This window comes from Fulvia fulva, chromosome 4 (genome assembly GCF_020509005.1).
Source record: "Fulvia fulva chromosome 4, complete sequence".
Taxonomy (NCBI): domain Eukaryota; kingdom Fungi; phylum Ascomycota; class Dothideomycetes; order Mycosphaerellales; family Mycosphaerellaceae; genus Fulvia; species Fulvia fulva.
The window spans coordinates 2,346,265-2,360,312 of NC_063015.1; the positions used below are offsets into that span (position 1 = coordinate 2,346,265).

The 14,048-nt window shown below is 54.2% G+C and overlaps 5 protein-coding genes across 5 annotated transcripts; 2 read left to right on the top strand and 3 right to left on the bottom strand.

Moving 5' to 3' along the window:
- Nucleotides 1–130: 130 nt before the first annotated feature.
- On the top strand, nt 131–2,750 carry CLAFUR5_04501 (uncharacterized protein; the record flags this gene model as incomplete). Its single annotated transcript, XM_047903649.1, has 3 exons — nt 131–156; nt 223–461; nt 586–2,750. 3 exons carry the CDS (start codon nt 131–133, stop codon nt 2,748–2,750), a joined length of 2,430 nt encoding a protein of 809 aa, XP_047760380.1.
- Nucleotides 2,751–3,068: 318 nt separating this feature from the next.
- Nucleotides 3,069–7,937, bottom strand: CLAFUR5_04502 (85/ calcium-independent phospholipase A2; the record flags this gene model as incomplete). Its single annotated transcript, XM_047903650.1, has 3 exons — nt 3,069–3,177; nt 3,243–3,361; nt 3,453–7,937. The coding sequence occupies 3 exons, from the start codon at nt 7,935–7,937 to the stop codon at nt 3,069–3,071; spliced, it is 4,713 nt and encodes a 1,570-aa protein (XP_047760379.1).
- Nucleotides 7,938–8,839: 902 nt separating this feature from the next.
- CLAFUR5_04503 (uncharacterized protein) lies at nt 8,840–9,319 on the bottom strand (the record flags this gene model as incomplete). Its single annotated transcript, XM_047903651.1, has 1 exon — nt 8,840–9,319. The coding sequence occupies one exon, from the start codon at nt 9,317–9,319 to the stop codon at nt 8,840–8,842; it is 480 nt and encodes a 159-aa protein (XP_047760378.1).
- Nucleotides 9,320–10,281: 962 nt separating this feature from the next.
- On the top strand, nt 10,282–12,100 carry CLAFUR5_04504 (Phosphatidate cytidylyltransferase, mitochondrial; the record flags this gene model as incomplete). The annotated part of the gene is made up of 2 exons (XM_047903652.1): nt 10,282–10,305; nt 10,361–12,100. The coding sequence occupies 2 exons, from the start codon at nt 10,282–10,284 to the stop codon at nt 12,098–12,100; spliced, it is 1,764 nt and encodes a 587-aa protein (XP_047760385.1).
- Nucleotides 12,101–12,856: 756 nt separating this feature from the next.
- Nucleotides 12,857–13,976, bottom strand: CLAFUR5_04505 (uncharacterized protein; the record flags this gene model as incomplete). Its single annotated transcript, XM_047903653.1, has 2 exons — nt 12,857–13,884; nt 13,937–13,976. The coding sequence occupies 2 exons, from the start codon at nt 13,974–13,976 to the stop codon at nt 12,857–12,859; spliced, it is 1,068 nt and encodes a 355-aa protein (XP_047760384.1).
- Nucleotides 13,977–14,048: the final 72 nt, after the last annotated feature.

A 14,048-nucleotide genomic window follows, 5' to 3' on the forward strand; every position in this document is an offset into this window, starting at 1 on the left:
CGTTTGCTGCAGCTTGCATGCACATGCGAACATCATCTGGACCTGTTGGCTGTTCTCTGCGCTGCTGCAATAGAGAAGCAGGTATCTTTCATGTTGTCATGTTCGGAGGGAGGTTCAAGAGGCAGTCAAGATGCCTTACGTGCTTGACTACGGCGTGTAAGTCTGGCGTTCACCTTGCTCTCGTCCGAAGTATTCTTGTGATGCTGACTCACGAACGCGTAGCGATGGCAACGTCACTGGCGCACATTTCGTCGAGGAGCTGCCAGAACGCCCGACTCGACCGCAGACACCCTACTTAAAGCTCGACCCACCCACTACTCCGGTGCATAGTCAAGGATCACCAACACCGAGCGCCGGAGCCCAGCCAGCACCACTCGACGCCATGTCGTGGACACCAGGTCAACTACCACCGGACATTTATCCCCCGGGACAACCACGCGGGCCAGCACGCTCGAGTCAAGGTACGTTATCCACAAGAAGAGGACAGTAGCTTGTACCTGCGGGCGCTTTGCCACCCTTCCAATACCAGCTATTGAGCCAGCAATACGTGCTCGCTGAGTATGACTGACGCGCTCCTGGTCACAGGTCATCGCAAACAACCCGATCTCGTCACCTCCGCTCGCTTCGCGCAACACGCCAACAATGCTGACACCCACCCAGTCCTCCAGCAACGTGGACCAAGTACCTATCAGTCTGCGCCCATCCAGCAGCAGTACCCTCAGTATTACCGTCCTCAACAAGTCCAACAGCAACAGCAACATCCTCACTACCTTCCAACAGCGATCCATCATCCTCAACCGCAGCGCGCCGCCACCCACAACTTGCATCAGATTGACCCTGATGTGAGACCTCATTTCGTTCCCCCGAGGCCAGCGCCGAATCCCACACGATCTGATGGACTCGGTCCACCCCCATCTGACAGGCAGGCGCAACGAGCAGGTCCGGCGTTCAAAACACCCCTTCCGCTTCCACAAAGCTCGCCAACATATCCGGCACCACTGCTACACGCAGCTGTTCAAGGCCAGCCGTTGAGATATGGACCACCGGTGACTGTACCGATGGTAGCTCCACATGTGCCTGCCATGAAGCCGCCGCCACCATCTCGCCCACCAATGACCATTCCAGCTCCTCCAGGTGGTATCAAGACTTATGCCAAGGCTACAGAGTTCGTCAAGCACTTTGCAGCACACTTCGGCCCCGGCAGCGATGAGTGCACAGCCTTGGAGGACCTCATTCTCCGCTACAACAGGATCGACCTCAACGACGAAGAGTTCTACACTGCAGTGTATCGTATTCTGTATCGACACAAGGCTCTGAATCTTGTGCCAGGCTTTTTGGACTTTCTTCCCCCTTCTTGGGAAGGACAGGATCTGACGTGGATCCACAAAGAAGTCCAGCAGGATGTGGACGAGCAGAACAAAGTCAAGCGGCAAGGTCAACATCGGTCGCCAAGCTCTACAGAAGCAGAGCTCATTGATCAAGAAATGCAAGACGGCGAGCACGCCGCCAGCGAGGAGGAGGAAGATGAGGAGATCAAACAGTTACCAAAGCCAACGATCAAGCTGCTGGCACCCAAGAAGAAACGCCCGATCAACGGCTTCTCTACAGGACATCACGAAGCCAACGATGGCACTGTCAATCCAATTGTCCTCAAGCCTGTGCACCACCCTCCACCTCCGCCGAGATCGATCTCTGCTGAGCCTGCGCAATCTGATCATGACAAGTCTATGCCCGATCGTGAAGCCGCTGCGGTGGTGAACACTACGGCGAGCGACGCACCTGAGCAGCCTTCGCCAGGCCTCGTCAAGCTCAAGCTCAAAGTCAAAGCCGGCTCAAAGCCACCTCCAGCGAAGAAGATGCCAGCTAGTAGCCGTCGCAAGACTGCGCCGCGGACCAGGCCACAGCGCGCCGCTAGCGTCTTCGCCACCAAGAAGCGCAAAGCTGCAGAGGCTCTTGACACCCAGGCCAGCAGTCTCAATGGGGGTAACAACTATGGCTCTACACCCGCTTCGGAGATCACACACTTCGGACCAGTCTACGCAACTCGTCGCTCTATTCTCAATCGCAGCAGCAGACCGTACATCCACCTCCCATGTGGCTCCCGGTTTGCCCATCCTGGCGATGTCAAAGCTCATGCACGCAAGGGCAATGGAGGCAGAGGCTGTGGCAAGCTTGGCAACTGGAACGAGCACCCATCATGCCAAGCCGACTACATTCAGATCCACTACGCCCATGCTCAGGATGGTTATGTCATTCTTGACCAAGAAAGCCACGATAGGCTTGAGTCTGCCATTCAGTCTGGCCTCAAGTACGCCGAGGAACATCCGGTCCCGGACACCACTACCATCGATCACACCAGCAACAAGGGCAAGAAGGTCACCAAGAGGAAGACAGTGACCAAGAAGAAGACAACTCTAAAGTCAAGCATTCCGCCAGCGGAGGGCGCCGAGGAGCCAAACAAGTACGAATTCGACTTTGACACCGAAGGCGATGCCGACGCTGAAGGCGAAGATGTCTCAGCTGAGGACGGGGATGTGTCGATGATGTCGGCACCACGTCCCGCCACGGCTGCCATGTCTCATACGACTGACGCTGTACAGGCTCCTGTCGTTCAGGTAAGCAATCCAGGGCGCGTCAATGAGAAGAGCGATGGCGAGAACGTGGCACAGCCGCCAGAGCCAGAGTGGGAATGGGACGGGACCGCTCTGCGCGCTGCTGCTCTCGGCTTACGCAAGCCTTCTCGTCCATGAGGGCGTCACAGAATTGACCACATGCCACCCATGGAGTAGAATAAACGCTGTGTTCAAGCGCTTGATGGCAGGATACGATACTGGAATCAGGAACTGTTGGCAAGGCAAGCAAGCACTGAAAGGATACTGCGCATACAGGAAAGTTGCCACCGATGCAGTCTCATATCGAGCATTGAAAGCGATTGCGTTTATGATTGCGGGTCGCCTTAAATTGTACATGGAATAGAACCCGCAATAATACCCATAGATTCCGCAGTCGGACAGCTAGACTGCCCACCGCGCACAATGCAATGCTTTGTTCATAATGTTACAATACTCTCACCGTTCTTCGACTTCCTCTTGCACCACCTTTAGCCGTTCATGTTTCCTCGACAAAGAAGTCGTACTCCTCTGACTCGAAAGCCATCGATCGAGTGCTGTTGCCGTACTGCATCAAACTTCATTAGCACAAATCCCAGTCAACAAACTTGATTCATCCTGCAACCAACTTACTTCTCATCAGGCAGCGAACTCTCAACAACATGATCAAGAGGTCCCCTCTCGAGACTCGTCTTTCGTTGCCCGAAGTGGGCGTTTGAATTCGCTGGTGGCGGAAATTGAAAGGGCGGAATCTACTCACAGAAAGAGCCATCAACATCAATACATTTCGCCATCTTCGCTGTAGAGGCTCATAATACTGTCAATGGTATTGCGGAAGCGTACCTGAACCAGTGAACTCGCTTTCGCCTCCTGTAGCTGTACATCCTCGCCACTGTACGTGCTCACCCAGTCATCGTCAACTTCTTCTTCAAACTCGGTCTCACACATGGTGGGTATCTCGTTGCGCGAGGTGGAGCCTCGGCCTGTTGTGGTTGTGCTGGTGGTTTCTCTCTTGTTGCTGCCTGCTCCGGTGGGGACGTAGGTCTGGGGTTGCAATTCGGTCGGGTGACTGTCACGCAGTCTGGGAGTGGGTGGCTGGGAAAGATCAACCTGCGATCTAGCGTGCTCGCGTGCGAGTGAGTAGAACTCACGGTGATCGGAATCTTGGGAGGCTTTATCGGTGCCGCCGTTCAGTTCGGGGGAGTCGAGTTCAGACCAGGTCTGGGTCTCGGAGAGGGGCAGGGCGTGTCGGGAGCGGAGTGATGGGAGAGCTGTTGTTATAGAGGTTGATGAGCTTGAAGCGTCGGTGGCTGGTGTTGTCACATCGATTCGTGACCCTGTGCTAGATCTGGCAATGCCGTGCTTCGCTAGATCTTCCGGCGCGTACATGTCGGGATGTTGTGCCATGTGGTTGTTACCGATATATGTCCAGAAGCGGTTCGTCCTTTGCTTGATGCTAGTCCCTGAGTTCTCTTGTTGATGCTGTGAAATAAGATCTGCTAGCGACAGCTTTCCTGTGCCAGTCGATAGCACTGACATCTTCCGGTCCGTTTCCTGCCAGTCATCAATGCTGCCTCTAGCACTTGTGCCATCGAGTGAGATTGCGTCTCCATCTGATGACTTCAGACGACGTATTGGGTTGCGAAGAGACTGCTCCGAGCTGGTCCTGCCAGGTCTTCGAGATGTCTGTGCTGACGCATCACCAAGCAAGACACGTGGGAAGCCGCTGACGGGAAAGCCGTGTGGTTCCAGGCCGTCGTGCTCTGATAGGAACAGGTTGATCGAGGTTGCTTTGTTCTCATTGCGCAGAGGTATGTAGACGTTGGGCAGTCCAAACACACCGTTGTGAATCATGGCCCGGATGACATCCTCCGTGATGGTGATCTTGAACGCAAACTCCGTTCGGTCCTGATCGGGGCGAACCATGAAATGTGGCTCGAATTCGTCTCCCTTACGATCTTGAATCACGCGGCCCAGCGCACGCATCTCAGGACTTCCATCTTCGAATCGGCAGGCGAGGACGCCAGTGCAGACTTGTTCGCTCCTTTCCGCAGTAGCCTTCGCTTGAAGCTCGAGATAGAAGCACGAAGCAACGAGTCGGTGTGCCACGTTGCGTAGGGCCGCCTGGCGATGTGCTGTCTGCAAGCGCTTTCGTACGTTGGATTGCAACGATAACATATCTGACTTGCTGTCTGCACTGGGGGGCTCTCGGTCCAGGTCTGGGTTGAAACGGATGTATCTCCTACCTCTTGCCTCGGACTTTTCTTTGACGGCGTAGTTGCGGAAAGACGCCCAAGCCAGCTCTGCCTCGAGTACATCATCTCCACGACGTGATCTGAACTTCGAAGGCTGTTTCTTCGCACTTGGGTCTGCTTCGGGAATCTGTCCAGGGTTGCTGGGGTGCCGATCTGATAGTTTCTGCAAGATGGTGATCCTGTTCTGCCCGGTTCCTAGCGATAGGAACATGTCAGGTTCTTCGACGTCCGGCCAGATGAGTCTTCGCTCTCGGTCTGCGATGAATGCAGGATTTGGGCTGCGAATGCCACCGTCCAGGTATGTCTTGCCATGGAAAGTGAAGGGGCGAAAGAAGTTTGGACTTGCTATCGCGGCAGCAGTGGCTTGGTATGTCTTGAGTTCCATGTCTGGATCATGTGGTCTCTCGAATGAGTATGCAGGGAATAGATCTTCAGGCCGGCGATAACTTGCAAGCAATATTGTCTCCTGCCCCGTGGCACTCGTGGCTGTCAAACCAACACGTGTGCCCTTCCACCGCTTCTCAGTCGAGCTGAAGAGTTCATCATCTTCTGTAAAGGCCGTTTTGAGCGCAGCATGTAAGGGCTTGGTCTTGTACTTCGGTCCACTACCGAAGACTTGTGCGAGTTGGCTGATGATTGGCACGCCCTTAAGCCGTGGAGTAAAGGCATGCTCGCAGAGTGCGGCGAACATGTCTATACATGAGTCCACCGTTCGCTCTTTCATGGCGAGTGCAACGGCTATGAGACCGCCAGTACCGCTGCCGACGATGAGGTCGAAGAACGATTGCACTGCTAGGTGACCTCCCAGTGCATGTTCGATGGCTCGTAATACCTCCAGTTGAATGATGCCACGAACGCCTCCTCCATCGAGCGCAAGAATCCGAACACCAGCGCCAGGAGGTTTGAAGTTTATGACGGCAGGCTTTGCCCATCTTGTCGACTCTACATGCAGCGGACAGCAAGCCACAGACACCGTCGATTTTGTTTGCTTGCCATAGGCCTTGATACATGCCGTGCACAAGACATGCCCGCAAGCAAGAGGGTGCTCTGGCACGTCCATCAAGCAACAAAAACATGTTGCGTGGCTGCATATCGATGATGCAGGGCCAACTGCTTCGAAGAACTGATTGAGATATTCGCCGTGCAGATCCAGAGCTATGCGCTCTTCTGGGATCGCGTGCATGTCTTCACTGTGCGAAGCTTGTTCCAGCTCATACTGGAAGTCTCGTTGGATCGTCGCGATCGAGGATCGCAGCTGCGTCTTCCACTGTGGCAGGAAGCTAGCGTCAAAGGCAGCCTGGTAGTCGCCTGCAGCAATGATGCCCTTCTCATCCTGATGGCCCTTCGGCTGATGACGGGCTTTGACGAGCATACATTGCCTGGTGCCGTCGACGCTGATAAACGAGCAAGGGTAGTGCATCTCCAGATACTCCCCCATCGCCCAATCGAAGAACTTCTCGTAGTTCCCGAAAAGTTCGTCGACTCGGCCTTTCCTGTAGCGGGCACAATCCAGAAGTACGCATGATGCCAGCATCACACTCAGCTTCTCGAAGATCCAAGATATTCTGCCGTGCTGGTGGTTCGGCTGTTGAGACATTATCGTTGTGCATAGTTGAAGAATGTGCCCGCCGAAGTCGTTTGGGATAGGATTCCGAAGCAGTGAGATGCGCATGAAGTTGAAAGGTATGTCCAGGTGTTGTGTGAAGTGATCGAAGCCACTCTGCAGGTATACGTTGAGCTCGTCAGCATTTGTTAACATGCGCGCTCTTCGCTTGCTCCGGAAGGATTCCTCGCAATTCGCTTTGATGGTCTGCTGAAGCTTCCCAACCTGCTCGTTGATGGTGGTGTACCTGGGCTTGCTTGGAATCCGAATGACCTTGAAAGAGCTGTAGTATCGCAAAATCAAGTCTTCCACGGAGTAGATGTGCTTGCCCAGACCACGCCAGTACTCGGCCAGCTCTCTGAAGCGCGGCACGCCTTCTACGATATCCAATGCACCACGCACAGAGGATAGCAGGCTTTGGGTGGCGAAGTTGACGTCCCATTCCTTGTCATCTACGCCAGGATCCGATCCATTCAACGCCACGATACAGTGTGGCAGAGCCGGCTGGTTGATGGACTTTTCCAACGAGCTCGCACCCCAGTCCAGAAGCTTGGCCAGTACTGCAGACTGGAATGTTTTTGGATTGCGCAGAACAAAAACGACACAGTCAGAAAATGTGTATAGTAATCGAGGGTAGAGCGCTGTCACAGCAAACTCGCGCTGACGTGACTCCTCTGTGTTTGCCCACTCGATTGGCCGGCGGTAGACGTTGTTCGGCGTCTTGGAGAACATGCCTTCTGGTGTGCTTGAGCTCTGCCGCTTTCGAGAACGAGCACCAAGTGGAATCCTCTCGCCACCTTCGAAGCCTTCACAATCCGCATAGAGAATGGGCAACTGTTCCGTGTGGGAGGAAGGATCCGCGTATAAGTGGACATCTCCGGAAGTAGGTAAAGAGTCGTTCACGACGCTCCCAACGATGGGTGAAGGAAACATGCCCCGATGCTCTGGACTGGCATTCTCCATTTCATGGTTGACCAACATCTTGATCAGGGTCGACTTTCCGGCATTTGTGACTCCAATAAAGGACACTATCTGCGGGTAGCGATTGCCCATGCTCTCGATGGGCGAGATACTGGACATGAGGGACGCATAGCGGCCATAGTCCTCGAAGCTAGGCCGTCCTGAGAGGTCTCTCGCCACACCGAACCACTTGGTAAGTCCATCGTCCTCATGGAGTCTCTGAATCTCGCGCGCATCCTTGGTAGGATGTAGAATGCCTTGGAGCCGGCGCACAATATGGGGGTCGGTCTTTTCGTGGGGAACTCCATCGCGGCCTTTCTTCTTCGGTTTGTGAGGTCCTTGGCGACCCCAACAATCACTGCAATATGAGCTGTCACAATCTACGCAATGCCATACGGGCAGCGCTGGTCCGTTGCAGCGGTCGTCTTCACACTCCTCAGAGGGATCGTCCTCACACGGCGACTCCGAATCATCATCGTCCTCTTCTCTGTATCTGGCGTCCGAAGTCATATTGCCAGGATGCTCTGCTGTTTGTCACCAGGCGGCGGATCGCCCCTGGCAGACCTCGACCTTCACGGCGTCCTGGTAAGATGCAGCATACCCAATGTGAAACAAAAAGTGGTCCAGATAAGCAACGCGCTCGTGAAGTACAGTAATGAGAAAGAGGAAACGACGTGGACATGCACGATTGCGATCGTGTGCTGTTCTTTCAGTTCAGAGGCCCCCTTCAATCCCAGTAGCCGTGTTTCATCAACGAATCAGCGATCGCTCGGCAATAGATAATTGCAAGGTTGCTCCCCATCCCGGACCGTTCGATAGCGGGCATCGATAGCAGGCCGTTGTGCTATTCGATCTTCTGGCGCAGCGGTGCCTTTTGCCTTTGGGGCAGTCTCGATCGAGGCGGCGCATGACCACCTTTACGCGAAACTGCACCCACATGCATCCGAGATTGTCTCTTTTGTTTGAGCGCCAAGACGGCGGAAGGTTGTTAGTGTTATTATTAGGCGCGGCGTGGCAGACTAGGATCGATCTAACTTAAGGAAGCAGGAAGCCGCTCACTGCGGCTGAATTTGCACGACTCGAATACTCTATCTACGCGAGAAGCATGATTGGCAAACATCTCTAGAGGCTAGACAGCATACATGTAGGTTTAGCGATGATGGAAAGAACATTCAATTCAACCTTTGATCGTTGAACATGCGACTTGGCCTATTCCCACAACCCTCGACGATTTCTGCCCACAAAATGAGACGATGCGATCCAAAAGTCCTCATGCGTTGGCTCACCGCGTTTGCCGGACGAGCGCAGGTCTGGCACAATTGGAAGCACAACAATCTTCTCTCGACTGCGGTCCCAGGCGCAGCATGGCTTCTGTGTATTGGTACAGGCACGACACGCAAAGCGACGCCGATCTATGCGTGTCCAAATTGTCGGCACTTGTCGAACGAAGAGATCGCGCAAGCAGCGTTCGTCCGCAAGCACCGTTCGTCCGCAAGTGGCAATTCAGCAGAGCGCAGCCGGCCAAACCAGCTGGAGGCATCATTTGATGGGCCACTGTCCCAGTCGCCTGACTCCTGGACTACTGCCTGCTTCATTTCCAAGGGCACGATTAGAAGACGCGCGAAGCTGCTGGGCGTATCTCTGTATATGAACAACCCATCATCGATATCGCCACCGCCCAGAGGTAGGTCACTAAGCTCACTTCGGAGTTGCTCACTTTGGCGGCGCAGGGCGCGGTTGGCCACGCGATGTTTCTCCAGCTCTTCAATGTTGGCACCGGAAATTCTTCTCTCGTTCTGCAATCGCGCCTGGAGGCCTTCAATCGTAGCTCTAAGGCGCGCATTCTCCTTCGCTAGGTCTATGGGTGTGCTGCTTTGACTGGGTTCCGTCATAATGTCCGAGATGAAAGGATACTGTAGATACCATCACCGTCTCGGCCTGGTCCTTATACTGACCAGACATATAGAGTTCTCCTGACTGGGGATCGCCATCGCCATCGCAACGATCTTGATCTGTGACGGTAGATCGCGGTGGTTGTGCGCGATGCCTCACCGCACGAAGGCACACCAGGCAGCCCTCTTTACCTCCCTCATGCGCGGGTTGAATCACTCAGTCGGTGCTCAGTAGGCGCAACTCCCAGAGTGCACTTCTAAAAAGAGTAAGAAATCTATGTGCAGCATCCCCTGTTCGGACACACGTACAACTCATAGCACCGTCTTTTTGAAGGTACAGTCTTGCCTACAATACGTACTGTGGAGTATACCGAGCCACCTGCTGCTTCTCGGTTAGCAGGACCTTACCCAGTAACGGCAAGTGTTACTTCTCGGTATGGCTGGATGAATCTACCAGGCCAAATGCCTACTAGGTGCTAGTGAGCTACGAATCTGATCTATGAGGAGCGACTGCATCAACAAAACATCATTGACCCATCGTTTCCTATCATGTTGGCTCTAATAGTCCTGCCATTTGTGTCATGAGCATTGCCATCCCACGCGAACGTAGCAATGGTGCGAGGTGTTGTCTGGAGGAGGAGAAGCAGGACGAAGACAGTGGAGGAGGTCGATCGACACCCCGCTAGATGCTCGGGACCACGTGCCGAAGCAGGGATGTCACGTCACTCTCTCGGGGCTGGAAGTCGGCGGGCAGGAGAGCTTCGCGGTGTTGCATCAGCAAAACATCTTCTAGTTCTGCTTGCTGCATCTTCTACACTCTCCTTTCACGCCTTCTCCACAAGACCACACATCCGACAGCCACATGTTCATGCCTTGAGATACATCCTCCGACGACCAGAATGGCGTACATACTTGATTAACAATTTGGTTGAACTGCCTTGGAAACTTTACCGCGCATAATCATGCCTCTGCCAAACAAGTTGGCTGTACGTCCATTGCTCTCCAAATGTATGCTGTAAACGTGCGTTGACATTGGCATAGTCGTCGCCAGCCTTTCACTCTCTCGTCGGCGCCCACTCGTTCCTTCTCGGCCAGGCAGCATGGCACTACAGGCCCTCCTTTCTCCACTCCCCACAGCAAGCCCGATCACTGTCAGCTACACCTTTACTGTACGAGCAACAAGCGCAAAATGCCCAGTCGTCCAAGGAGCCACCGGCCTCGTCTCCCGAATTCCAGCGGAGCTCAAGTACCACGTCAAGCACATCCTCAACGACACCCAAGCAAGAGCAAGCGAAGACTGCTGTGAGGAAACAGAGCGCCAGCGGAGTCGATGGGCTAGAGCACAGTCCAAATCAGAGCCTACCACCAGGCTGGGAAGAGCGCGCCGACTACGACATTCAGAAATTCTCAGATCTGCCGCACAGGTTCTTCGGGTACAACCAGCACATAAAGGTGAACGAGGACTTCAAAGAGTCGTTGCGGCAAGTGCTGTGGCAGTTTCGCGCACCGATACGGTACGCCTTTGCGTACGGGTCTGGCGTGTTCGGGCAGAAGTCATCCACTGGCAGCACTGGCAGCGAGTTCAGCCCACACCCCAATCCCCCCAAAGCCGTCGAGGAATGGCAGAAGGGCGGCGCGAAGATCATTGACTTCATATTCGGTGTCAGCCACACCCAGCATTGGCATAGCCTGAACCTCCAACAACATCCCGAGCATTACTCCGGGTTGAAGAACTTACCGTACAGCTCTGCCGTTGTGTCATGGATGCAGGACCGCTGGGGCGCAGGTCTGTACTATAACCCTTACATTACCGTCAATGGAATCATGATCAAGTATGGAGTTGTGAACCTGGATACATTGGCTCGGGATCTGACAGACTGGGACACATTATACCTCGCAGGTCGTCTGCAGAAGCCTGTCAAGATTTTGCGAGACGATCCTCGGATACGTCTTTCCAACCAGGTCAATCTAGTATCGGCGCTACGCACCGCCCTGCTCATGCTTCCTGAGAAGTTCTCCGAACGACAGCTGTACGAACGGATTACGGGCTTGTCATATCTTGGTGACCCCCGGATGCACTCACTTGTTGCATCGGAGGCTCCCAGCAAAGTCTCAAACATTGTTGGGGCGCAGCTGCCAGGTTTCCGACAACTGTATGTTCCACTCATCGAGAATCTGCCGAACGTGAATTTCACAGACCCAAGAACGCCCAAGGAGCCTGGCTGGGAGAAAGAAGATGCCATCAGACACACGGGCACGATCACTAAGCTCGAGGACAATGCCCTTGGCGGCGAGGAAGGGTTGAGCTTGTCCCAGGACCTGGATCCCGTGAAGCGAGGTAACATGGTTCGTCGCTTACCGAAGGCTTTCCGGAAGAAACTCTATTACCACTACAAAGGCAAGTTCCAGATCCCGGGTAGCGCATTCGACAACATCCTCGAGGAGACCAAAGATGACGACCCACAAGGCTTCAAGCGAAGAGAAGGTAGGGACTTTGAGAGGCGCATTTCTGAGCAGGATGATCTCCCGCAGGTTATGGCGAAGTGTGTACAGGGCACTGTGAGCTGGCCTTCGACGATGCAAACTATCAAGGGTGCCTTCACCGCTGGTATCACCCGATCTGTGAAGTATGTGTCAGAGAAGAGGAGCAAGGGACAGCAGAAGGCCAAGAGCTCTCCTGAGAAGGCTGAGGGGGCTTCCAAGCAGGAGGCGAAGGAAGCTAAGACGAAGGAAGAGGAGGTTGACAAGGAAGAGGAAATAGGACAAGGGAAAGGCGCCTAAAGACGACATCCGCGATGAAATGTGGCGGCGGTGTTGCTGGCACAGGGTAAGAGGCACAAGGTAAAAGGCACACAAAAGTCCGGCGCCACTTGATCTCGAGTAAGTAAGCCCGCAATCTAGAGCGATGGCTTCGAGACGCTTCAGCATTGTAAATAGACCGCGCGTAAGCTACGGCAATGTCACATCTGTCAGCGCTCACGCCAACCGCCTAAACCCAGCAGACGGTGCTGAAGTACACAAAAGCGATGCGTTTGCTCATTTGGTGTCGATACCTGTGCCCAGCAAACAAGTCGAGGCCCACACTGCCCTCGTGCCACGGCTGTGCTGTACTAAAGGGCGTTTGTGGGATGCGGTGCCGACCATGGGTACGGTACGATCTGCTGATCGATACCGTTTCCCTGTACATATCGTCAGGATCCTGGGGCTTGTCATGAGTGCTCGCGCGCAGTGGACATGGAGGCCAGAACGCAATTCTGGTGCCTTGCACTAGCATTGACTGCTTCCAGGTTGTCATCCGATCAATGCGCCGTGTCATTGGCGTGACTGGCGTTGGCGAAGACCGGGTATACAAGCTAGGGATCTAATTCTTGTCCACTTGGCGGTCTTGAGTCGCTTGGTTTGCACGGGTGTGACTGTCTCGATGGTCCTGTGAGTAAGATTATGCCAAGTTTGGTATTCGAAATTTCTTGGCTACTGTACAGCTGTGGTTTGTATGGTCATGGCATAGATGTACAAATCCTTCTTTCCATAGAAGGATCACCAACTATACCACTGCCTCTGGATCTGTATAGGGCGATCCGGCAGTGGTACCCAGACCTTCTCCTTCAATTTCTTTACTCTCTTCGCCTCGCGCTCTTCCCATTGTCGGACTCGTGTAGCCTCCTCCTTCAACACCACACTCAAACTCGTCCACGGAGTCCTCATGATGAATACTCTCCCTCTCGCACGGTAGTCCGGCAGTTGCCCGTACGGTCCACGCCCCACCCATGCCTGGTCGATGTAGATCTTACTCCTGTCCTCTACACGATGCCTTTTGCCATCCTTGAGCTGAATCTCCACGGGTCGCTGTTTCTGCAGAGAAAGGTCTTCCACCCCCGCTGCAAGCTCATTCACGTCTCTCTCTACTTCTTTCCCGCCCACAGCGCCCAGTCCCATTCCCCTCATGACAACAGCCTCATCCCTCGCAAACTCCAGTTGCTTCAACACCTCCTGCGCAACCCTCTTCTTGCTGAAACGCATTTGAACAATCGCATCATCAATCGTCTTGCCTTGGATCTGCCGTGCCAGCATGCCTAACTTCTTGACAGATGTCTTCATATTATGGCTTTTCACCAGATGCTCCCGTTCCGTCCTCTTGATCATCTGCGCGTTCGTCAATCTTCCGCCCTTCCTGACCATCTGTATGACTTTCTTCCGCTCCCATCGTTCGCGGGCATTGGGGTCAGGGTTGAGCATTCGGGCCATGATCTTAGGATCGCGGGAGTTGCCTCCGATCTTGACCTCGGATGCCTCTGCGGACTCCGCAGCTGTCTGGGAGGTCGTGCGGCGTTCGTCTTCGAAGATAGAGCCAGAGGCAATGTCGCCGGGGGTGCGCATGGCTTCGACCATTTTTTGTTGCGCTTCCGCCTGGCTGTCGGTTGGATTGGGGTTGTTCTTGCGGTATTCCTCGAGGACGGGATTAGGCTTGTCGCCACCATCGCTGGAGGAGTTGGAGTTGGAGTTGCCGCGGCCGAAGATGACTGTCCTGCGTTGATATTGGTTTGCAGGAGAGCGACAGGAGAGGCCTGAGTGTTGTTAGTGTAGTCCAAGGAGTGGTGTGGTTTGATATGAACGAACATTTCCAAGGCAGCCGCCTCGAAGGCGCCGACAAGCTCATCACGAGAGTGCAGACGCGGCGATGATTTGAGGGATGGTATGTCGCAGCAGATGATATGTCGAACTCCGCGAA